Source organism: Pygocentrus nattereri, chromosome 15, assembly GCF_015220715.1.
Source record: "Pygocentrus nattereri isolate fPygNat1 chromosome 15, fPygNat1.pri, whole genome shotgun sequence".
NCBI classification, from domain to species: domain Eukaryota; kingdom Metazoa; phylum Chordata; class Actinopteri; order Characiformes; family Serrasalmidae; genus Pygocentrus; species Pygocentrus nattereri.
Window position 1 is genome coordinate 11934823 of NC_051225.1, and position 25488 is coordinate 11960310.

Below are 25488 nucleotides of genomic sequence, written 5' to 3' on the forward strand. Positions count from 1 at the left end.
ATATATATATATATATATATATATATATATATATATATATATATATATACTCAAAAATACATTGTACAGTAGTACTGTATATAACGTGATTTCCATGCCTCTGTATAAACGTTATATACTAATTTATAACATCTTGGTCTCTCTATAATATGTCTATAGTACTGCCTTATACTAATCTGAACTTTTAATGTCCTGTAGTGGCAAATTACACCCTTTAAAAAAAAGTTCCTCAAGGTTTCGTTAGTAAAGGCAAAGTTCTATACAGAACCGTTTATGCTGAAATCGTTCTTTGCATGGTTCAATGGTTCTTCAGAATGTGTTATATATGGTCCCTACAGAACATTTTTAAAAAGTGTTCTACATAACACCAAAAAGCGTTCTGCTATTGTTACACTATCAAGCGTGTGACAACAGAAGAACCCTTTTGGGTGCTTATAGATTCTTAAGAACCATTCCACCACGCAAAGTACCATTTAAGCATAAAACGGTTCTATACGGAACGGAATAGTTCTAAATAGAAACATTGTCTTAAATAAAGAACCATCTTTTAAGTGTGTAGGACATCAATCCACGTTAAGATGTTTCCTTATGAAGATGTTTGAGTCATTTTAAAGTAAAGCGGGGGAAAACTATTATAGTGTACTGCCATTACGTTTGGTTTAGGACTTTTTGTTCCATAGCGAAAAAAACTACATCTCCCACAATGCACCTTGAGGCAGGCGGAAGTTCGGTGAGGAAATTTTGGCGCTGATTTATCCGGCCCGTCCAGACTCCTCTTCCTTTCGCGCCGGTAGCCGGAGAGCCGCGCGTCCATGTGCGCATCGCCTCGGACTTGATAGATCTTTGAAGCCTTCCAAATCCGAGCCAGACTCAGAATCTCGCTATGGATCCTAACACTCTGATCGAGGCCCTGAGGGGCACCATGGACCCAAATTTGCGCGAGGCCGCAGAGAGACAGCTGAATGAGGTAAAGCGCGCTCTGCTATGATGATGGTGTGGTGGTGATGGTGGTGATGATGATGGTGGCAGCGCTTTGGGCCTTCGCTCAGCAGGACAGCGTGGAGTCTTCAGCTGCGTGTGATCAACGCTGCCGCCGCAGTGCTGGATGGTGTATCGCAGAAACGTTAGCCTTCTCGCACTAGGCGGTACAGTCTTGACTAACCTTATAGTAGTTGATGATCCACGCTGTCAAGTCAGGCCGCTGCGCTCGCTCCCGGCCCCGCGTCTCGGGTGCCCGGGTTTTTTAATGCCGACGGAGCCTAACGTGAGCTAGCTAGTTAGCATGCTCGTTGTCTTTGTAACCCGTAAACCAAGCGTTCGGTGATGTTCAGGGCAGCGTAACTGTAAGAGATGGCAGAGCTTTTGATTGTAGCCGTTGTACTTTTATCACGTTATAAATCAGTACCTAATACTGGCTCCCGTTGATGCACAGTTAGCTCGCGGGCTAACTTGGCTAACCCAGCTAACTTGGCTAGCACAGTCTCTCACGTGTCATGGTGGCTGTTGTCGTTGTTCGTCGTTGCCGGCGAAGACTTTTCGTGAACTTAACGGTTAAGCCTGGCAGGTTTGGTGGGGGTCAAAGTATGAACAATGCCGAAGTACTTCTGTGTTTATCCAAACGTTTAAACGTCGCAGTGTCTGTAGCGACGGTTCGCAGTAGCCGACTCTTTGGGCCGTTTTAGCGCAGTTGATTTAACTGTCAGCAATGGCATTTCCCTACTAACGCTAACCAACGTTAGCCAGCGACTGCTCACCTACTAGCGTTAGTCAGCGCTGTGACATTTTGGGGGTTGGTATGGATTTTTTGTCAGTAAAACACGGGTTAATGTCCAAGTTAGTTAATCCGTGGTCATTTTGGACAGTAGCTTAACCAGTGCAGCGAATGCAGTTAAGCTAAGTAGCTAACTTAATATCATATTGTGTTAGCTGATTTTCTCGCGGGGGGTGGGGGGGACTAGCGAGTGCTAGCATTGCTTTCGCAAGGAAATGTGTCGTTACGCGAGGACAAAATGTGAACAAATTTCCTTTAAGTGTTTGCCAAGTTCTCAGTTTTTGTACATGTATTGTGGTTTTTGAGCCCCAGTGTTAACTTAGAGTCTGTATAAGTGTTAGTTACTGTAAGTTACGAGCTGCTGGCCGCTGAAGTGAAATATTTTCTAGGTATTTATTGTTTAGCCGCTGCTGTGTTTAGTGCGTTGTTCATATTGAATGCGCGCATTTATAAGAGGCTTGTCTGTCTAGTGTATAAGGACTAAAAACAAAGCCCTCTAATAGGGGATTTCCCTCTTCAGTGTACAGTGTCTTTAAAGATACACTCGGCACTAAGGAATGTATGGTGGAAGTCTTGTGCATTAACTGGGTGAGTCATGTTGTGGTATCCAGGGAGAGGTTAAAAAGTGCATTTGTCACTGCATGGAGGGAGACGGAGGCTCATTTAGCAGCCGTCTGTGCGCCCTGTGTGGCAGTTCAGCACTAGTAGTTGGATCACAGCCAAGGCCAGTGCCACTGGGCAGCCTTAGTAGGTCCTGCTGTCCAGTTCATTCACTGTTTATTTGTGCTTTTTTACCTCATCTCTGTTTTGGCCGCCTAATGGACAGTTTTTGGTTTGTTGAAGGAGACAGCGTCAGCAAATGAACACGCTCAGGTTGAATGGGGAATGGATTGATGCCTGCTGCAGTCTCCAGTGACAGAGCCACCATGCTGGCTTGGCTCCAGGCAGCCCATGTGGCCCACAGGCTTAGATTCCTGGGTGCTGACACATTCTGTGGAGAGAGGGAGGGCGAGAACACGCACCACCGGTGACATGGCAATTCAGTTGTTTAAATAAAAAGAGATGTATTTATTAATCATTTTTAACATCACTATCTAGAGCTTCAGTTTTAGTATTCTTTGGATAAAAGGGGCAGATTGCATCGCAACCATGAGAGTAGAAGTTGAAGCATCTGTAAACTTTGAAGTAGAGGATAAAGTTCTGTAGATGTTAAACCCACCAGTGTAATCAAACTGGAAATATGTAAATGTTCATATTGCATATCACTAGGACATTGAGAGCGCTTAATTGGTGATGTCTAAGAAATGTACTAATGCAGGGTTTCTTTCAGCACCGCTAGTCAGCTGCTGCAGTCTATTGAAGGACAACAGATGTTTCTTGTTTCTCAACCTTCCAAGTGAAGTTCAGCCAACAGTGTCTGCAGCGGTTTTGAATTCTCTCAGTGCTGCAGTAGTAGATAATTGCAATTTACAAGCACATTTGGAAAAGTGGCATGCAATTAAAATCCCTTTTGTTTAACTGTACCTGTGACCGCTTGAGGCGGGTGAAGTATTTTCATTTAGTTGCGTGTAATGAAATGTTAAATCAGGACGCAGGATCTATAAAATCCAAGAAGTCAATGTGAAATATTAAATGACCCATATTCCACATGTAATTTTTTTATAAATGGTTATAACAGCCTGTTTTTAGGCTTGTCAATGAACCAGGCTATTGTTATTGTCTTTAAGACTGCTATATAGAAATTATCTCTGTTCTTATTAGCTGCACTGTATTGTGTCTCATTCAGAAAGCAGCTTAGTGTGAAACACTCCCTGTAACCTCAGAATAGGCACCATTGTTCTGCTGTAGGTGAAATAAGCAAGTATATGTAAGTTTGTTGATTTTTGGTGACCTCACAGAAGGAATCAATTCAAAAACATGTTTTGTTTTTTTTTTCAGCATAATTTTCATATTTTGACTGTATGGATATGGGAGTGAATAGTAAAAAAATTAACCTTTTATTTTCTAAGCAAAAAGCAAGGGGATTTTGGTTTTCCATGTTAAGGATGATCCTGTAAATCCTCAGTTTGAGTTTGATATGCAATTCGGTCCTGTATTGTGAGGACCTTGAGTGTAAACATGCTGCCTTCCCTGAAGTGTGCCCCATTTTCCTGAAAATAAGGCACATAGTCAATCACTTGAAGCACTTAGTTTATTTAGGATTTTCACAACAAGGTATGGCTTTCCCATTTTATTGCCAGAGGCTGGAACATAAACATTTATGGAATGCATAATTTTTAATCCCATTTCCTTTAAAGCATAATTACTTTTTTCTTTTCTCTCTCACAGGGCCATGCCCAGATAAACTTCACATCAACGCTGCTGCAGGTGACCATGTCTGAACAGCTGGATTTGCCTGTGCGGCAAGCAGGTATGCAGACATTTAGATGTTTGAAGACTCCTTTTTGTTTACATTCTCATGGTGCGCCCCACATGACACTGAATCATATCTGAGCCATCAAGTCGAAGATGTGCAGTGTCCTCCCTGGCCCTGTGACGCAGTGTGAGGAGCCTGTTCTCTGCTTTGTTAGTTCATCAGTTATCATGCAGTGACGTGACACTGAGCTGACATGTCCTTTCTCTACAGTTTTATATACTAGTTTGCCACATCATTTTTCAAAGTTTCTTATGGCCATTGGTGTATACAAGCACATGGAGGTAGCAGCTATGGCTGAAAGTATGACAAGTCATTAACAACACCATTTAAGTCATTTTCAAATGAGAAGAGCTACACTTTTAATCATGGCCTTCAGTTTTATGTGAGGAAATTTTATCTGATAACATGGAGCTTGAACAGCCTGTAGACTAGGTAGACCAGCAACCGAACTGTCACATGGCACTTTACGTTATGTGTTCACTCTCTTAAAGCCAGAAAAAAGTGGATGTGGTCATCTTGTCTAAAAATACAGACCTGGGGTCTTACTTTATAGAATATAGGTGGGAGAACTAGATTATTTCATAACATTTCGTTCTTTTTAAAGACTTAAGGTCCATCTTGGTTACATTTTCCACTGTGTGGATTCTTTTAAAACACAAGGAACAAACTCTTGTTCTCCCTAAACCTCCTGTGCTCCATTTGACACATTGTGTAAACCTTCATTTTAAGGTTAGGAAGAGTTCTTTGACCACATTCCTCAGATGGTTTCTGTGTGGAGTGCTTAAAAAAAGACTTCATCGGACTGTTTTCTGTGAAGAAAACTTAATCTGTCTTTGACATTTTAAAGGACCTGACATATTTAACCTGAGATTTTTCTCGCAGTGTTTATTTTATCATCACATTATCACTCGTGAGTAATTGTTACACCATCTACTGGCTCACAACTCCTGCACCACATAAAACTCTGCTCCTGGGAGGAAAAACAGCATCTTAACATCATAGAACTTTAGCCAGAGGTTAATTTGAGTAGACAGGACATTTCTTCTAGACTGGGACAGCCAGATGTCCCATGACCGTGCTGCCAGTTAGCCACCGAGCCACTGCATGACTCCAATTTGGCCAGATTCAATTGCTGTAGTGGTGGTGGCAGGAGTATCAGTGAAATGTGCTCAGTGGCTAAAGCTCTAAATGCTGGAACTGTGACACCCCCCCCCTTGTAATGTAGCATGCCTCCTGCGTAGTCCCTTAACGAGCTGCCGTCACAGTAAGATGAGCTGCTGGAGGAGGTGTTGGCCGTGGTCACAGCATGAGCACTTCTTAGAGAGTTATCTGAGCTCTTCCTGGTATCACAGCTAAAACTCAGACCTCACACCGATTCAGTTGGATCTTTTGTGATCTTACAATCACACAGATGTGAAATTTATGATTTACTTTAGTTTTTAAAATGCATCCTTGTAAAATAAAGGTTCCTTGTTGGTAGTAATAAAGAATTGTTTTTATTTATTTATTTTTATCAAATTTGAAATTTGGGTGCAAATGTGAGCCGCTTCCAGGTGAGCTGAAGCATTAAGAAGCAACCAGTCACATGCTGTGTATGGAACACAATTTAACTGGCATTTTAGTGCATAGCACTCAAGCCAGATGAAGAGGACATGCACTTTTGCTTGGCCAAAAAAATGTATAGAAATAATCAAAATTTAAATCACAGGCACAATATTGATAAATAGTTAGATATTTCCCCCTCAATCATCCAGCTCTGCTAAATGGTTATTAGCTTATATGTATAATTCAAAGAATCTTTTGTTATTGAATCTTTACATGATGTAGATGTTCTTCAGGTAGGTGGGCAGGTAGAACTTTATTGATCCTGATGGGAAATTGCAATGTTTCAGTAACATGACATAATTGCATATAAATTTGCATCTACTATTCAGAGAAAAATTAGACATAAGAGAGGGAGAAATAATACCAAAGTATTATTTCTACCAGAGTAGAAATGAAAGTATATCTATTTGCATATATACATGGCATTTAAGACAGATTTGTTGTATTTGTGATGGCAGGCAAGTGGTATGAGGTAGACTAAAAGCACAACGAAAATGAAAAACTGAATTTTCCACACTTCTTACATAAATTTTCCAAAGATGATGATTTGAAGGACCATTTCATGAAAGATTTTTGACATAGCAGTTTACAGATAAAGACGGATGGTAGGTTTCAGTTCAGAATTGAGTGTTGATTTATGTAAAAGAAAAATTAGAAATTAACAAATTGCATATTGTTTTTTCGGTCATTGGGTAAGGAAGTGTGGTTGGGGTCACATTCTGGTGGCAACACGGATGCTACTGGAAGTGTGGAATGTAGACTGCAAGGATAATACATATTATGCCTTTATTCATATGAAAACGACACGTTCTTTTAAATATTCTTTATACTCATTTCTGTTGTCTATTTTAATTGGTTATAACATTTATAAAGTTCTAAAATCCATGTGTTTTGCATTTGGTCCATTTCCAGAGTTTCTATTGATTTTAAAAAAATTGACTGATTCATTACAACTTTTTATACCCGTAACGCAGAACTGAGCACAGTTTAAGGATTATTAGTAGAAGGACCAGATAAGCGTGTCCTCAGGCCAGTTCTTAGGGTGTACACACCTCAGAAGAAGCAAAACTGCAGTACCCCTCTTTATTTCAGGACGGTCGGTTAGATTGGGGCTGGAAAGGGCCACTGAAAGACCTGCTGTTTCAGCAGCTGGAAGGATTAACCTCATCCGGCTACACAGACTCATCCGGCTACGCGGACACATCTGTGTCAGCAGTCTGCTGTCCAATTCGCTCCCATCACAACCATCTATACTTTTAGCTGGAGGACTAGAGCACAGGGTGAGGGTTGGGCCAGTTGAAGTAGTCTCACACAGCCCTTCCACATTTCACATGTGCTGTAGCATTCAACACCCAACGCCAAGGACTCTGCGCTACGTCATCTGGATCGCAGCCATGCAGCGCCGATTTACACATGAAATAGAGGCTGAACTATGAGCCCTTGTGTCAGGTGACAGGAGGTGAATACATAAGTGGACGGGGGTTTGTAACGGACCCTGACTGTATGTGTGTGGAGATGAATACAGAAGCGTCCTGATTGTGTTTGAAAAGCACACCTGCTGGTCTTATTGAGCATAAGCTCTGGTGAGCTGATGCGCAGAGCCTGCTGTAACTCAGCTTTTTTTCAGGGTTTCGTATAGCTCAGGATGAATATAGAACCCCGGTCTCTTCACTGGCTTTGTTTCAATTATGGTCAAAGTGTTGCAATATTATGACAAAGGCACATGTCTTGCGTTCTTGGCAACACGGACAGTGTACGCGGGAACATGTTCTAACTAGATTATGGCCTCTTTCTACTGTAGGTCAGAATGTTTCTGAGCACTGGGAGTAACCATTCCAATAGCATTTTCGTAGGGTTTGGCATGGAAAACATATGCGTTGCTCAGTAAAGGGTTTTCTGGAAGCATCTTGGCACAAAGATTAACACTTTTTAATAGAGTCTTAAATAGAAAGATAATCGCACTGACCGTTCTCTTTACAAGTTATGATCTTGACACTAGGATGCTTTTTTTCAGGGGTAAAAAGAGGCATGATTTCTTCAGCAGGGTTAGCTGTCTGCTCAGGGCCGAAAAAACCATTCAGGTGGGAGGGATTGATAACATAGCTATTCGCTGATCGGTTCTGTTTGCTGCTTTTGTGCCACCACATCCTGCGTTATTGAATATCAAAAACAATCAAGTAGAGCTGTTTGCTAACACAGTAGCAAAATGATTACAGTGCATCATTCCGTATGTCAAGTCATCAATTGTTAAATATTAAGTGGTGCCAACAACTAAAAGATGTGGCTCTCATTCACTGCTCTTGTTTGGAGCACATGAGACACTGTTCTGAGAATGCGTGTGCTGTTACAATGACATAAGCTCCATTGGCACTGGATGTCCACGCAGCACACGTTAGGTTTTCGTCTTGGTGTAGAGGATTGGGGGGCTCGCTTTGTCAGTAAAATATCTTCGAAACGAGACACTGTATGTCGGCTCTAGAGTGTGCAGTATAGTGCGAAAGCCATGGTTCTCAGACTGAGAACGGATGCAAATCCTTGGCAAAGTAGCGATAATTTGTAATTCGCTTCTGAGTTGGGTGTAAGCTTTGACTTCGCTTGCTCGATGGTCCTTTGGTTGGTAGCAACTGCAGTCAGTTGGACAATGGATGAAAACATGTAATATGGATTCCCATATGGTTTCCAAAATATTTGTTTAGTGTGAGGAAACCTGCATTTAGTATGGCCCTTATTCAGGTCCCTTTTCCCCTGGCATGCAGACTGCAAGTCACAGAAATGCAGACAGTCTTGCCAAGCTAGTAGTTAATGAAAAGACAGAGGGGGATTTAAGACAAACAGGAAACAAATGGGCTTATTCGCATTTATAAGCAGTGGAGTTGGTTTCCTGGTGTGTTAAGTTTGCAGCGAGAGACTGGACACTTCCAAGTTCTGCATTTCAAAAATCAAAAATCGATTTTCTACATTTTAATTCATGACGTAATGTTGACATTTGTGAATCGACTCAATCCTCCACGTCGTGACTCATCCAAGAATTGATTCTATTCCCTATTCCATGTTGTCTGGACAGACTCAGACAGAGCCACATTACAGTATAGGTTTGATTCTGACTGGTGGTCTTCTGACACAAGTGGAAATGCTTAACAAATTTCTAAGAGACCAGAGTAAAGGTACTGGTGTTCGTAACAGCACGAAAGTGAATCTGTTCTGTACTGTTTGGAGTTTAAACATGTTGGCTAAGCTAAAAGTGCCCCACATGACAGTATTATCAAGCATGCAGAATAGCACTTTGTATTTTTTATATTTTTCAGTCAAGCAGTGCATTTGTACGTACTTTAAATTTGACAATTTTTATTTAAAGTATAAAATAGTTATAGTATAGTTTATATTTATCATTTATGTACTTGCCTGCCTAAATATCTTTGCTGCCATAGCAGACCTTGTAGCTTTGAAGCAATTTGAAAATACTGTTTGCCTTTTAGGGTGTGTGAATCATTTGACAATTGTGCTTTTCTGTAATCTTCCCTGTGAGAGATGAGGTCTTTTTACAACAGCAATGGTCTATTCTTCACTTATGCAGGAGTGATCTATTTGAAGAACATGGTCACGCAGTTCTGGAGCGAAGGTGACAACGCAAACAATGAGGCGCCTGCCAGCAACATACCCGAAGAGGACCGCCAGTTCATCCGAGACAACATAGTGGAGGCCATCATCCACTCCCCAGAGCGCATCAGGTAACATGGGCTTTGCTGATAAGTGACTGTAGATATAAATGCACACACTCTAGAGGCGTGTGGGCTTTCTCTTTTGTGTCTTAACTGCTTGTTTCTTTACCGTCTGCTTCCAGAGTGCAACTCACCACCTGCATTCACCACATGATTAAGCATGACTATCCCAACAAGTGGACAGCCATTGTTGACAAGATCGGTTTCTACCTGCAGTCTGACAACAGTGCCTGCTGGCTGGGCATTCTACTGTGCCTCTACCAGCTGGTGAAGAATTATGAGTAAGACGACAATTAGAACAAGTTAAAAATCCACAGGTCTCCTGGCCTGAACAGGGTTTTACAGGCTTTGAACACTTGTTAATCACCTGTAAAAACAATATTTTAAGCCATTTTTAATCATCCATTTGCTGGAACAGATGCTGTTCAATTTGAATGAGTTTCAGTCCAGTCCAGTTGTGCTAGATGTGTCATGTCCGTCAAAATGCAAGCCTTTTTAGAAACCTGCACCCGAGTGTAGTGTAAACTCTGTGGAGATCCAGAAACTTGTTTTTGTGCTATTATAGAAATAAGCAAATCTACTGTTTTAAACTTGCTGTACAACTGTTTAATTTGCAAAAGAAAAAAGGGGGGGTGGACTGTGGATTGAACACACGGTACTTGGATAATGATCACACTACAGTTCTCTTTTTCTTCTTCTTTTTTTTAAATATATTTATTTTCCTTTTTTTACTACTTTATTTTTATTGGTACATCGAGGGAACAGGCAGGCACAAATTATAATTATAGCAAAAATGGAGGAGTGGGAGAAAAGAGAAAAAAAACTGATAATAAAGTGGGGGGGGGGTGGTTCTACATCTGGTCAGGGATTAGTCCTTATGTTGAGTCTTTTGTTTTACTATTAAGAAATTTGTCCCATTTACTCCGAAGTTTAGAAGACCTTTCCTTCTGTAGCCTCAAAGACAGGGTTATGCGTTCCATGTGCTGAATTTCTTTGACTATGTCCATCCATTGCTCAAGAGTTGGGGGTGATGTTTGCAGCCATTTCCTTGTAATGGCTTTTTTCTGGCTGCTGTAAGGATTTTGAATAAATACTTGTCCTTCTCCCTTCAGTCTCCAGGCATGAGCCCTAAGTACAAAGTGGTACAGTTAAATGGTATGTCCAGCTCTAAGATTACAGATATTGTATCTCTTACTTCTTTCGAGTAAAAAAGTAGTACAGGACAGGACCAGAAGATTTGAGTATGATCTGCAGCCTTTTCACCACAGTTTCTCCAACAACAGCTGCTTTGTTTTAGATGCTTTACAATTTGTTTGGGGGAGACAAAGAAGCGACTAATTGACTTTCAGCAAAATTCCCTCGAAGATCTGGCTAATGTGGTTCTGGGTTGGGAGCTACAGATTCTAGACCTGTGATGGTGACTTAAAGTTCCTTTTACCATCTATTTTTAATATAGCTGGTTGAGATCATAGAAAATGAGAGATTCGTATAACTTAGAAACGGTTCTATTAACTATTCCTTTTTTATAGGCATCTACAAAAATCTCTACTATTGGTGAATTATCCAAGTTTAGAACTTCTGCTCTAAAGTAATTTCTAATCTGGAGGTACCAATAAAAATCTTGATTCTCCAGATTAAATTACAATTTTAAATTTTCAAATGATTTTAGGTTGTTATTCTGCAACCTAACACAGAGTGGGGAGATGCCTTTAGCAGCCCACTGTTTAAATCTACCATCATAGCGGGCAGGTTCAAAGTGAATGTCATATCCTGGCCATGAAAGAAGCTTAACGTCTCTAAGTCATATTTATCTATTATATCTGACCAGATCTTCAGTGGCACACAAACCCACTGACACTGCTGTACTCCTGCAGATTTAATCATTTCTACACTACTTAAGGCTGCTAGGAGGGGAAAGCTGAGCAAATTGTTTTCAATATTTTTCCATTTGGTGGTAATTAGGCTTACACCAACATAATATTGGTCGTGGTAGTGGTAATATGGGTAGTGCCATACCTCCCTTTTTCTTAGAAAGCTGTAATGTGATTTTTACCCTGGAATGTTTCGCACTCCATATAAATCTAGAGATTAGTTTATTCCAACTTCTAAACTGATGTTGATATGGTATTTCTACAGGCAGGGACTGGAATAAATAGAGTAGCCTTGGTAGGATGTTCATCTTAATGGCTTATATAGTGTTGCTAAAGTCTCCTGGCAGCAGGGACCATCTGTTCAAATCTTCCTTCATTTTGGCATTGATGGGGGAATAATTCAATTGATATAAATTTCTTAAGTCTTTTGGTAAATTAATCCCGAGATACTTAATCTGTAAGGAAGACCATCTGAAATTTAAATTTGGTTTGAAATTCTTGTGTAAGGTTATAATTATATAATAGGATTTGTGTTTTGTGTGTGTTGAGGACATATCCCAAACATTTTAAGAAAATCCATCAATACTGGTATGCCAACTTCTGGATCTTGTAGAAACAATAGCACATCATCTGCGTACAAACACATTTTATGTTCTTACCCCCCCCCCCCCCCCCCTCCCCTATTTGTATAACTCTCGAGCCTGTATTCTGCCTTATACCCTGAGCCAGAGGCTCAATATACAGTGCAAATAAGGAGGGAGATGACACACACCCTTGGTGTGTTCCTCTTTCTAGTTTAATTCGGTCTGATAAGGAACCATTTATCTTAACTATCGCAGTAGTGGAGGAATACAAGGTCCGAATGGAATTTATGCTTGATTCGTTAAATCCAAATTTCCTCAATACTTCATAAAGGTAACCCCACCCAACCGAGTCAAAAGCCTTTTCAGCATCAAGACTAATTAAGTTTTTCTTTTTGTACAATAATGCTCTTTTAGCTTCAGTGGCTGCATGGAAAGCAGTGCAAATCATTGTGCTCTGACACAAGATGAAGTGAACACTTGGAATGAATTTATGCTGTGTTCAGCTAAACCAACTATAATTGACTAACTTTTTTTTGTATATTAACAAACACAGTTCTGTGTAAAGGTCAGTGATTCCAATTTCTGTGGCTTAAAAAAGACAAAGTATCCAATTACTAATAGCAAAATATACCTGCATACATGAATACTCAGTATTTAAAGTATTTACTTTTACATTTACAGCATTTACAGACGCTCTTATCCAGAGCGACTTACAAGAAGTGCATTGTCAATCTAGAGAAAGTATCTAGAGTATTTAACTCATTTAGATCAGCTCAAGATGTTGATGTAGGTGATCAGTCAAGACATTTTTTGGTACCTGAATTTGCTTTGCTTTCCTTTTTTTTTTTTTTTTCATGGAGTTATGAGGCAGATTTAGCTAACAGGTTTAAAAAAAACTTGTAGCCTCCAGGTTAACGTTTTGTAGACTACAAATTACCTCAAGAAATGGTATGAGCTGTCTAGTGTCAGATACTACTTTACATGCTTTTATCTATAAAGAAAAAAAAACGTTTGAGGCTCATGTCTCCAGTGAAAAAACTAAAGGAACAATCTTAAAGCATACGATGACTGCATTTGTAGTACAGGATTTTTTTTTTTTTTTTTTGGCTTGCTTGAATGATTATTGCATTCATTTGTTACAGGTACAAGAAACCTGATGAGCGCCAGCCCCTGATTGCAGCCATGCAGATCTTCATGCCCATGCTGAAAGACCGATTCATCCAGCTGCTGTCAGACCCCTCCAGTGACTCAGTGCTGGTGCAGAAACAAATCTTCAAAATCCTCTATGCTCTCTTTCAGGTACTCCTTTTAGGTTGAGATTTCACTTCAAAGTGTTTAAAACTGGGCCAGTGCCTAATGTTGAGAGTATTTGGATCTTGGTTGTTTGAAGCTTTGGTGTGATGGTTGCTTTCTATTCCATTCCAGTATAATCTCCCTCTGGAGCTTATTAACAGGCAGAACCTGACTGAGTGGATGGAGATTCTGAAGACAGTAGTGGACAGAGATGTACCTCCGGTAAGGGCCCATTATCAGCTGTATAGGGCTATTCAAGTTTCAAGTATATGGCTTGGCTGCAGGTGAACGGTGTGCGTGGTGTCTGTCTGCGTTTAGTGTCGTCTCCAGTCTGTGTTTTACAGGCTGTGTGGCTGTGCTCACACCACACTTGCAGCCACAGAGCTACTGGAGATCATAGTACTGGCTTAGTGATGTCTCCGTGACGTTATACCACTAGCCAGCCTCCAATCTCTCCTACAAAAAGTCATCTGGGACAGTGTTTTGTAGTCTAGTACTGCAGTGACATGGTCCCTGTACTGGGGGTCTGTTCTGCAAAGTTTGATCCAGGAAATTAACATGGTCAATAAGGAGTGGAACTTCGATAATTAGTTTTGAATCATATTTAAAATCATAACTAGTTGATACAGCTGAATAACTTTCCATACAATAACACAACCATTTTAACTCAGGAAGGACTTGATGATTAGTTACATCAAGTTTGCTAGAGTACTCCAACCTGGGTTAGAAATCATTGGATTAGGTGAAGCATGTGTTGAGTAAAAATAACAGGTTGCCCAAAAGAGGGGAATGTACAATGGTATACAATGGCTATACTACAGTGTTTATATAGCAATAACACCATAAAGTCAGTAATGTTGGGTAGTCATTTCTTTAGGTATTGAGCACTGACTGACCATTTCTGTGTGTGCTGCTCTTCAGGAGACCCTGCAGGTGGATGAGGACGAAAGGCCTGAGCTTCCCTGGTGGAAGTGTAAGAAGTGGGCCCTCCACATCCTGGCCCGGCTCTTTGAGAGGTACAGCACGCCCTCGCTCTCTTGCTCGTGAAGCGTAGCGCTTCAGCTCCGCTCTGGGAAACCGGAGGTTGAGCTCTCACTGATGACTCACTGCTGAATTACCAGCCCACGCTGAACATTTGGAAATACTGGACTGGTTATTTTTAGTGGTCTTTTGTGTCTTTTGAAAGTGTAATCTGACATAATGCCCAACCATTATGCTTTGTCTTAGATATGGCAGCCCTGGCAACACCACCAAAGAGTACACAGAGTTTGCGGAACTTTTCCTCAAGGGTTACGCTGTGGCCGCTCAACAGGTAGGGAAGCTAAATGAAGGCTTCGCTGACTCGTTTTGAGGGCAGCGATGCATTATGCTGAAATGTTCTGCTTGTGTCCTTACAGGTGCTGCTGAAAGTCTTATATCAGTATAAAGAGATGCAGTATGTGGCACCCAGAGTCCTGCAGCAGACACTAAACTACATTAACCAGGGTATTGCCCATGCTATCACCTGGAAAAACCTAAAGCCACACATCCAGGTAAGAGGCCTGTACAGCCAATGATCCTCCAACGTGATATTTACTTTTTGTGGCTGTGGCATTGCCAGGATTCAGACTTGCAATCCCAAAACAATGGGACGATGGCAAAACCTTAAAGGTGCACCACTTGAGCAACTTCTGAGTCATTTCAAATGAGTAGTTTCATATTCAGTCATGGTCATCACTGTCAGACTGAACTGGTAAATTTAAACACAAAATATCATGGTGAAAATTGTATCCTTAAGCATGAGTAACCTGTTTTAACACAATGTATGAAAAACTGACAGAAAAAGAAGATAATTAACAAAAACATGCATGCCTGGAATGGTCACTGATTTTGCTATATTATTTTTAAAAATATCATTTTAAATTGTAGCATTTCTTAAAGAGCAGACTCTGACGATCCTAGTTTATAGCTGAGAACTGACAGCCATAAGTCAGTAAAGCATTGTTTAACTAAATTTGATTGAACTTTGAAAATAACATTAAGTGGGAGTAAATCCCTGGCTGTGGGTGGGCGGTGTGCGCTGTGTCTGTCAGCGTTTAGTGCCGTCTCTAGTCTGTGTTTTACAAGCTGTGGCTGTACTCACACCTCACCAGCAGCCACAGAGCCACTGGAGATCATAGTACTGGCTTAGTGACTGTCCACCACTAGCCAGCCTCCAATCTCTCCTACAAGAACTTCATGAGGAATGCAGTTTGTGTGCTTGTCTTTTATTGCAGTTATGTTCCACTTTGTGGAAATTATCTTCCAGATTTCCTTAATCAAGCTTTAAATGGGGAAATTTTCATGCAACTAGCAGTAACCCATTTATTCCAGTAGTTAGCAAGATTAGTAGTTCATGCATGCATCAAATTAGTCTGTGCTTATTCATACGTCATTAGTCTGTGTAAATCATAACAGAAATGAAACTACTAAAACAATTTCCTTTGAGATCAATAAAGTGTCTGTCTGTCTGAATGTTGCTTAAGCACCTGATTAAACAGCTGTGTGTTAGCTGTCTAACCTGGCAACCTGTCTAGCAACCTGTTAGCTGTCTAGCAGGTTAAACAGACTGTTTTCCAGCAAATAAGCAGTAAGTTTTTAGGGATGTATCAATGCCGAACTTCTGGATGTGTTATATAAGTATGTCGAAACAAATATGAGAAATAATGTAGTATTTTTGACTAAATCCACATAATTCTGCATTACAGAAAAAATTACCTTTTATTTCTGCAGGGTGCCAAATGCCTGAACTTAATAAAATGCAGAAATTTCAGTGCAAGTAGCCTAAGTGTACTGCTCTTCTGGAGTAAATCATTAAATATTTGTCTGCAATATTGGCCAAATCTAAATGTATGTATAATGCATTTATGTGCCCATACATATTAGATTCATATGTGCCTCTTAACTTGAGTTTATCAGAGCTCAGACTTATTGATGGCCTTTTTTTATTTTTTGGTTTATCCCAGTTGAAATAGAACTGTTGAAATGCTATTGCTTGGAGTTAACTGGTATTATCAAATTTTTCAGGTGACTTGTTTGATGCTCAGCTGCTGCAAGTGCAGCCATATCAACTTTATGAAACAAGTTTTCAGTGAATTGCAGGAGGCAGCCCAAGTGAAATTTAGTTTTGAGCATCTAAAGTTGTGTGGAAAAATGCACCATGTAAAACCAGCCTGCGAGTTTGTCATCCTTGTAATCGTTTTTGGTGCAGGCAAATACTTTTTGTGCTTTTTTGTTTTTCTTTGTCCAGAGATGATATTGGAATGTCTTTTGAACATGTCTGATTGCAGGGCATCATTCAGGACGTGGTCTTCCCGCTTATGTGCTACACTGACAGTGATGAGGAGCTGTGGCAGGAGGATCCCTATGAATATATCCGCATGAAATTTGGTGAGTGTTGGTTATTGCAGAGTTTGCAGCTGCAAAGAGTTTCTTTATAGCAATTTGAAGAAGTTTGTTAATGTCTCATTGGCACTTTCCCTTAGATGTGTTTGAGGACTTCATCTCTCCAACCACAGCAGCTCAGACTCTGCTCTACACTGCCTGTAACAAAAGGAAAGAAGTAAGTGTTTGCAAAGCACCATCTGGCATAAACAGGTCTGGCATGCTACTGTTTGGCCACATTTCCAAGTGTATAGGTCTCATTGCCAACATGCTGATGTATCCAATCGGCACCCTGCTGCTCATGTAGCGTCATTGTTGGGCATCTGCTGAGGCTGCCTCAAAGAGAAGAGAATGAATTGGGAGCATTTGTCTGTTGTCGGAGAAATGTGGCTCTCTTCATTCAAATTTTTGTTCAAATTGCACTGACAGCCTTTTGTGTTTACTTACTTACTTTTTACTTTTATTTATTTATTTGCTTTTGTTTCACATTTTTTGTTGTCTAATATATTAGAGCCTGACATGTGTTGGTTGTTCAATAATACTGGGCATTATGGAGGACCTGCCCATTGATTTGGCATCAGCAAAAGTACTACTAGTAATCCTCCGATGTGATTTACTTTTTGTGGCTGTGGCATTGCCAGGATTCAGACTCACAATCCCAAAACGATGGAATGATGGCAAAACCTTAAAGGTGCACCACTTGAGCAACCTCTGAGTCATTTCACATGAGTAGTTACATATTCAGTCATGGTCATCACTGTCAGACTGAACTGGTAAATTTAAACACAAAATATCATGGTGAAAATAGAATCCTTTAAGCATGAGTAACCCGTTTTAACACAATGTATGAAAAACTGACAGAAAAAATGATTAACAAAAACTGGCATGCCTGGAATGGTTACTGATTTTCTACAATATTTTTAAGACCATCAGTTTTAAATTGTAGCTTTTCTTAAACAGCAGACTCTGATCATGGTTTATAGCTGAGAACTGACAGCCATAAGTCAGTAAAGCATTGTTTAACCAAGTTTGATTGAACTATTGAAAATAACATTAAGTGGGAGTAAAGCCCTGGCTGTGGGTGGGTGGTGTGCACTGTGTCTGTCTGCTTAGTGCCATCTCCAGTCTGTGTTTTACAGGCTGTGTGGCTGTACTCACACCTCACCAGCAGCCACAGAGCCACTGGAGATCATAGTACTGGCTTAGTGTCCACCACTGGCTAGCCCTCAATCTCTCTTACAAACACATCATAAGGAATGCAGTTTGTGTGCTTGTCTTTTATTGCAGTTGTGTTGACTGTGCGTCTTCTGTTACAGGTGTTGCAAAAGACCATGGGCTTCTGCTATCAGATCCTCACTGAACCCACCTCTGACCCTCGCAAAAAGGATGGTGCACTTCACATGATTGGATCCCTGGCTGAGATTCTGCTCAAGGTATGCTCAAGGTTATTTAAAAAAAAAAAGCAGTGAATTACACACCATTTTTGTGGGATCTGAATTTTAAATGGCTTTCCAAAATGTGTTGTCTGGTCGTAATGCACTAGATCAGTAGAAACTCGATGTATTGATATTTTTTTGTCTGTGCTTCAAAGAAAAAGATCTATAAAGACCAGATGGAGTTTATGCTGCAGACCCATGTCTTCCCCCTCTTCCGCAGTGAACTCGGATACATGAGGGCAAGGGTAAGAGAACATTAAGTAAACTTTTTTGTCAGATTATACTTGAAATATTTAAATTTTAAAATGCTTTGTGGTAAAAGACCAGATATGAACTTCTTGGAGCAGTGTTGGAACATCTCTCTGCTTCATTTTCTTGACTTCAGGCCTGTTGGGTCCTGCACTACTTCTGTGAGGTGAAGTTTAAGAGTGATCAGAACCTGCAAACAGCCCTGGAGCTGACTCGTCTCTGCCTCATCAATGACAATGAAATGCCCGTCAAAGTGGAGGCAGCCATTGCCCTGCAGGTCCTCATCAGCAATCAAGAGAAAGGTAAACTTTCGTTGTTGCCATTTTTAACCCTTTCCTAGAGGCCCATATCTAGTGGTAGAGATGCAGATCCCCACGACTGAGTTATTGCAGTCAACGTGTCCAACAGCATGTAATTGTAATAAACCGGATGTTTGACATCTTCAGCATAAGTACAGTTGAAATGTGAAGTTAATCTGTGTAGTCTATGTCTCAATACTAGTTTGACTAAAATAATATACAAATTTTCAAGGTTTCATATCCTAATAGGCATAATGACAGTACTCTGAGATTGCACCATTTGAAGAAAATAGTTTTCACTCTGCACTCATCTTGACTTGTACATGTGTTCACTAATAGAGGGTTTTTTTTCCCCCCTCCTTTTCTCCTGTAGCCAAAGAGTACATCACCCCCTTCATCCGGCCAGTGATGCAGGCTCTCCTCCACATTGTGCGTGAGACAGAGAACGATGACCTCACCAATGTGATCCAGAAGATGATCTGTGAATACAGTGAGGAGGTGACCCCCATTGCTGTGGAGATGACCCAGCATCTGGTAAGGCCCTCCAGCCTGTTGCTTAGTCACTGCTCCTAACGGAGGTTTTTTTTAATGATTCATTCGGAAGGATGATTGCAGTAGGCAGGGCTGTGTGCGTTATCACTCAAATGCACTCATGCATCTATGTTCTTCTGCCAGGCTATGACCTTCAACCAGGTGATCCAGACTGGCCCTGATGAGGAAGGAGGCGATGACAAGGCAGTAACAGCCATGGGCATCCTCAACACCATTGACACACTCCTCAGTGTGGTGGAGGACCATAAAGAGGTCTGTGTAGCCAGATGCCAACGCTTTGACTGGCCCCCTCATAGCAGAGCATGCTGGTTTATAATAACAGGGTTGCACAATATGGACATTCTATACTGTCATTTACATGGCTGCATTTGTGATTTTTTTTTTTTTTTTTTTTTTTTTTTTTTTTTTTTTTTTTCTGTGTGCTTTGTAACATTGGTAAATCCTTGCCATGACGTGGCCTGCTTTGATCAGATTTCACATTTTTTGGATCACATGAAAGACTTGAACATCTGTAATTGGCCAAGATGCTTACAACATGCAAGAAAAGTTTGTGGCCTATTTGCATCTTGCCTACTTCTGCAGTATTAGTATTATGAAGGTCAGCATTAATAATAATTACCATAATTACAATTATGTAATTACATCCCCTTTCTGTCCTCTATGGCTTGTCAATGCTGACATACTTCCAGCCACCCACAAACTCCAGGCAACACACCCTTCAGCCCTCTTTAACATGCCTTCTGGGCATGCACTCTAGAAATATAGATTGAATGGCTAGTACTGTAAAGCAGCCAGCCACACAGCCATTCTGTTGTCTGTCTAACTTGGGATGCTGCTTGACCGTTGCTGTTGATGTCCATTAAAAGCTATAAGTTTGCACCTTCAGGACTGTTTGTTGCACCAGATTGAAGGAAGTAGGACAGTCGTACACATTTTTTCTTTGTATCTGTTTCCAGTAATTGACAGTGCTTTGTAGGAGGCATCTTGCCAGCACTCAAGTAACTGCATACTCGCTTATTAGTGTTTCCTGGCTCATTTCAGATCACACAACAGTTAGAGGGGATTTGCCTGCAGGTGATCGGCACAGTTCTGCAGCAGCACGTCCTAGGTGAGCGTTGCCCTTTCTTTTCAGTTCAACAACGTTCTGATCATGACTGGCATTTTAAAGTGGTCCTATATTTATCCAGGTCAGGTGCCTCACTGTCTGTATGTGTTCCACAGAGTTCTATGAAGAGATCCTGTCCCTGGCCCACAGTCTGACGTGTCAACAGGTGTCCCCTCAGATGTGGCAGCTTCTCCCTCTGGTCTATGAAGTCTTCCAACAGGATGGTTTTGATTACTTCACAGGTAATTTTGTTTGCTTGTTTTTGAAGCTGCATTGATTATGAATCTTGAATGGCAGCTTTTACATAAGTAAGGACTGTACAAAACAGTTTACAAGAGCGGCAAATCTTTACCAGAAACAAGTTCTCAGGGTTACAAATGTATGCTTGAATGCAGGTGATAAATTTACTTATTATTTATGCAGAGAGAACTCTTAACTGAAAAGTAAAGCCACAAAAAGCTGACGTGTTTCGAAATGACGTATTAAAGTTAACTTGTAGACTGTCAACAACAAAATGTTTGGTCGTCCAAGGTAATGAGTTTCATCATTCTTGTCCATTATGAAAACAGTGATAGTCCCACACAACAAACATTTTCACTGTTTTGATGCAATCATACTGTTTAAATACAGCAAGAAAGTTAAGGGACCAGCATTTGAATCATCCCAAAAATTGGATTGACCACTAAAGTTTGGATTCTGTTTATCCGTTGGAGGCCTGCTTAATTTTTTTTCAGTGTTCAGAATTCCGGTGCGTCTCTAATATTGATGTGTGAAGTTTTTGGTAAAGGGGACCTCAGTGGAGAGCCTTTTATCCTTTTGTCAGACCCCCATTTGTTGATGTTTTTGCTCTTTATTTAATTACACCTCTCTTCCAGACATGATGCCACTCCTCCACAACTACATTACGGTCGACACAGACACTCTTCTGTCTGACACAAAGTACCTTGAAATTATATACAGCATGTGCAAAAAGGTAAGACCCTTAACTGCACTGTAGATTTGAGATTTTGAGTTTACAACTAAGCTGTAACAAGTGTTCTGTCCTTTCAGGTTTTGACAGGTGACCCAGGAGAGGACCCAGAGTGTCATGCTGCCAAGCTGCTGGAAGTAATCATTCTACAGTGCAAAGGACGTGGTATTGACCAGGTACCTTCCTAAACCCCTAGTCTGCAGCCTTATTTAATGATTAATGTTTAAACTTATTTAGTCAGTTCTATAAATTTATTAAGCAGCTACTATTAAACTGTTAGGTAATGTTGTATAATTACAATAGTGAGGAAGTGAAGTGTTTTCAGGGGTTATTCTGAACTGTGCAATATTAATAAAGTTGCTATTATTGCTTGTCCCTGCAGGTGGTGCCCTTATTTGTAACCACAGCGCTAGAGCGTTTGACACGGGAGGTGAAGACCAGTGAGCTGAGGACCATGTGTCTGCAGGTAGCGATTGCTGCCCTCTACTACAGCCCTCCTCTGCTGCTCAACACTCTGGAGAACCTGCGCTTCCCCAACAACACTGAACCAATCACCAACCACTTTATCTCCCAGTGGCTCAAGGACATTGACTGCTTCCTTGGGTACTTGTTTTGTGGCTTTTGTCTTTTTCTCTATGGCAGACTTGTCTTGTTGATTTGATCATACATTTTATTTGCCTCTGCATTTGCTTTAGCAGCAATTCTGTACTTTTTTCTTTTTAGGCTCCATGACAGAAAGATGTGTGTGTTAGGGCTTTGTGCTTTAATGGATCTAGAGCAAAGGCCCCAGGCTATCAATCAAGTTGCCGGTCAGCTCCTCCCCGCTGCCATCCTTCTGTTTAACGGCCTGAAGAGGGCCTACGCCTGTAGGGCTGAGCATGAGAACGAAGACGACGAGGATGATGAAGATGGAGAAGAGGAGGATGATAATGGTAACTGATAATACAGAAAGCATTTCACTAATTGTTAGGAATTAACATACAAGTCCTGTAAGACAATAAGTCCTGTAGAAAGTTGTGTCCATACTGTGTCTGTGAAATATCCAGAACTTGAATGTTGAGTGACAGTATATGTTGAAAGTAAGCTTGACTCTCTCCTTGAATTTTGTCATGTTTTTCTAGCTGAGCTTGGAAGTGATGAGGATGACATTGATGAGGAAGGCCAAGAGTACCTTGAAATGTTAGCCAAGCAAGCAGGAGAGGATGGCGATGATGAGGACTGGGAGGAAGACGATGCTGAAGAGACTGCTCTCGAGGGCTACACCACTGCAGTTGATGATGAGGAAAACCCTGTTGATGAGTACCAGATCTTTAAAGCCATATTACAAAGTAAGAGCCATTTGTGGAAAAAGCTTCCTTCTTTAAAAGCATTGCTTTGGTTTTTAAGGATGCTTTGTTGACTTGATGGACTTTCTTCTCTGTAGATATCCAGTCCCGTGATCCCACATGGTACCAGGCACTCACCCAGACATTGGATGAAGAGCAGGGCAAACAGCTTCAGGACATTGGCACGCTTGCAGATCAGAGACGAGCAGCACATGGTATGCCCAAAGAATTTAAGAGGACACATTAAAGCAATAAGCCACAAGAGGTTGTGCATTACTGCAGTCTCCTCATGGGGAAGGGTGTTCTTAGGCACGACTTCAGTATCACAGGCTTGATTTAAGTTATTTAGCCTGTTAGCTAGATGACCAGCCTAGTTCTAGTCAAGCAAAGTTGTCAGCTCCCCCCAAAAAATAAGTTCTTACTTCATCAGTACATGGTGGTCCATCAGAGAGTATTTCATTAAAAGCACAAGGATTTTTTTTGTTGTGGTACAGTGATACAAAATTCAGTTGTGAGGTAATCATAGGTGTGCATATAGTTTGTATTTTACTGTCTCTAATGATGGCCAAGTCAATTAGATTTCAGGACAAGACTGTTTCATAAAGTGGCCATGATGTGATTTATTTATTTATTTTATTTATTTTTTTTAATGTTCTTTTTCTTTCTCATTCCCTTACCATTTTGAGTTCAATTGAATTGAGATTCAGTTGAATTTTAATTGAAGTGTTCAATGTTAATGTTTCCCCCCCTTTTTTTTTTTTTTTTCTAGAATCAAAGATGATTGAGAAGCATGGGGGATACAAGTTCACAGCTCCAGTGGTGCCAAGCAGTTTCAACTTTGGAGGCAACGCCCCTGGAATGAATTGAGTCCTTTCTCTCCCCCCTCCCCTTTCTTACTCTGTGACTGATTGTAGTGAAGTGAAAAAGCTTGTGTTGTTCCCTCAAGTAGTGGTTCCAGAACTGGTTCTTCTCACTCACTCTTCAATCTGACTATCAAACTGGACAGCACCAGTACACGTGGGAAGACAACCAAATGCAACCAATGGCTGGGAAAACAAACCAAGGACTTTGCAAGTGAAAAAAACGAAGCTTTGAACAATGTTGTCTTATGGAATCCAGAAACGAGGGATACCATGATGGCAGCTCTTTTTTTCCCTCCCACTCGCATTCATTGGGGGCTATAAATAATTGAAATTGATAATGGGACTGAATCTCAAATCATTTTCACTGTTCTGGCCACGGGCCTCTGTAAGATTATTACCTCTGGCAGTAGTGTGTCAACCTTTTTTCTGCATAAACAAAACAAATTCTCATGATATTGTACATACTAGCCAAGGCTCTTGATTTTTAAGTAGCCTGGCCAAACATCCAGAGGCATTTGTAAGGTGTCAAACGTGTATTCAAATGTAGCATATTGGATACTTGTCATAGCACTATGTGATGCCTGAAATCTGTAAATTAATGACTAGCACTTTCATATTGTTCAGGTCTCTTAGCCTTCTGTATCAGACTGCAAATTTTTTTAAAACTCAATTGAAGCTATTTAAAGAGTAACTGTAACTTTGTTACTTGGCAGGCAACTTGTCCCATAATGTCTGGTTGTCAAATGATTTGCTTACGGTAAAGTAAGTGGCAATCCTTTGCTGCTTGTAATGGGAATATTTAAGGTTCCAAAAAAAAAGGCTTTTAGTGCTCAGTCTGGACACAGGAGATTGTGTTGCCAGCACTAAAGGTTGTTTGAATAGTTCATTGGAGCATGTACAATTGGGCTGGATTGTGAAGGTCAAGCATTTGGTTGATGTACGGATGAACCATCTATATATGCCATTAAAGAAAAATAACTTCATTGGCTTCTTTTGTGGTGGCATTGCTGCCATATTGGAATCAGTACTGGCTAAGTTGTGGGATATGATTATCCTAGTATTAGCAATGCTGCACTTTTATGTTCATGCCTTATGCCTTATAGACATGTGATACAGAGAGTATCAGGTGACTGGCGAAACATGCAGGCATGAAACTGCAACTGAATTGTCATGTATTATGTCAGCATTATGCCAACTGAAGCTCAGAAAACCCTGATATGCTCTTTTATGCACATGAGCAAGGCAGGCTTCACTTTTCTTTATGGAAAGTAACACAAACTGACACATCAAACAAAGGGATGCAGATTTCATGACAATTATTATTAAAGGACATATGACATCAAGCAGTTGACACAACTTTTAAGGTTGAAAGCTTAGTACAAAGTCCCAAACGGCAGTGCTGTAGGACCATAGTGATAAGGGCACGTATCTAGATGACTCAGTGCAGTGCATTAAGGCAAAGAACATTCAAAACAAGCTTTTAGATCTAATCACAGTATTTGCATGTACACTCTAACATTTACAAAGCTAAAGAGGACTGCTGCTGGGCAATGTCACTCTTGGTATTGTAATAAACTTCCTTTCTGAGTATACTGTTGATACTGTCAGTGGGGAAGTCCCCCGGTCATTTCAACATAGACAATTTCTGCAATGTTTAAGATGCCAGCAAAGCCATTCAGAGTGGTATAACGTGAAATGCTCTAGAAAATCTCAAAGCTACCTCACAAAGTCAATGCATGACATGGTTACAGATACGCTGCTGGGTTTCTGAGACATTGTATTTTAACTGCGATAAGCATGTGGTGTAAAATGTACTTTTTCAATTTATTTATGGCCCAGAAGTACATGCAAAGGTTTGAAAGGACAATTGGTCCCAAAAGAGAACTTTTCTTCAGATAGACCACTATCTTACCATCCACGTTCCATTTAAAACTCAGAAGGCATGTAGACTCATTGATTTGTTATAGATAGTAAATAAAAGTATTGTGTTATGTAAAGGGTGATTCAGAAATATTCATCCGATTTCAA

At 40.6% G+C, this 25488-nt stretch overlaps 1 protein-coding gene and 3 non-coding genes across 4 annotated transcripts; all 4 read left to right on the forward strand.

Moving 5' to 3' along the window:
- The first annotated feature begins 759 nt into the window (after nt 1-759).
- Nucleotides 760-24443, forward strand: ipo7 (importin 7). The gene is made up of 25 exons (XM_017685762.2): nt 760-967; nt 4100-4181; nt 9367-9520; nt 9634-9792; nt 13109-13265; nt 13392-13481; nt 14181-14275; nt 14487-14571; nt 14657-14791; nt 16568-16667; nt 16763-16839; nt 17978-18094; nt 18253-18342; nt 18483-18648; nt 19019-19179; nt 19321-19449; nt 20239-20305; nt 20419-20544; nt 21178-21275; nt 21353-21448; nt 21655-21875; nt 21996-22204; nt 22394-22600; nt 22696-22812; nt 23367-24443. The coding sequence occupies exons 1-25, from the start codon at nt 884-886 to the stop codon at nt 23462-23464; spliced, it is 3120 nt and encodes a 1039-aa protein (XP_017541251.1). The 5' UTR covers nt 760-883; the 3' UTR covers nt 23465-24443.
- LOC119265309 lies at nt 13543-13723 on the forward strand. The gene has a single exon (XR_005131578.1). It is a non-coding gene; the product is annotated as a small nucleolar RNA SNORA23 (small nucleolar RNA).
- On the forward strand, nt 15304-15471 carry LOC119265310. Its single transcript, XR_005131579.1, has one exon. It is a non-coding gene; the product is annotated as a small nucleolar RNA SNORA23 (small nucleolar RNA).
- LOC119265311 lies at nt 17742-17905 on the forward strand. The gene has a single exon (XR_005131580.1). It is a non-coding gene; the product is annotated as a small nucleolar RNA SNORA23 (small nucleolar RNA).
- Nucleotides 24444-25488: the final 1045 nt, after the last annotated feature.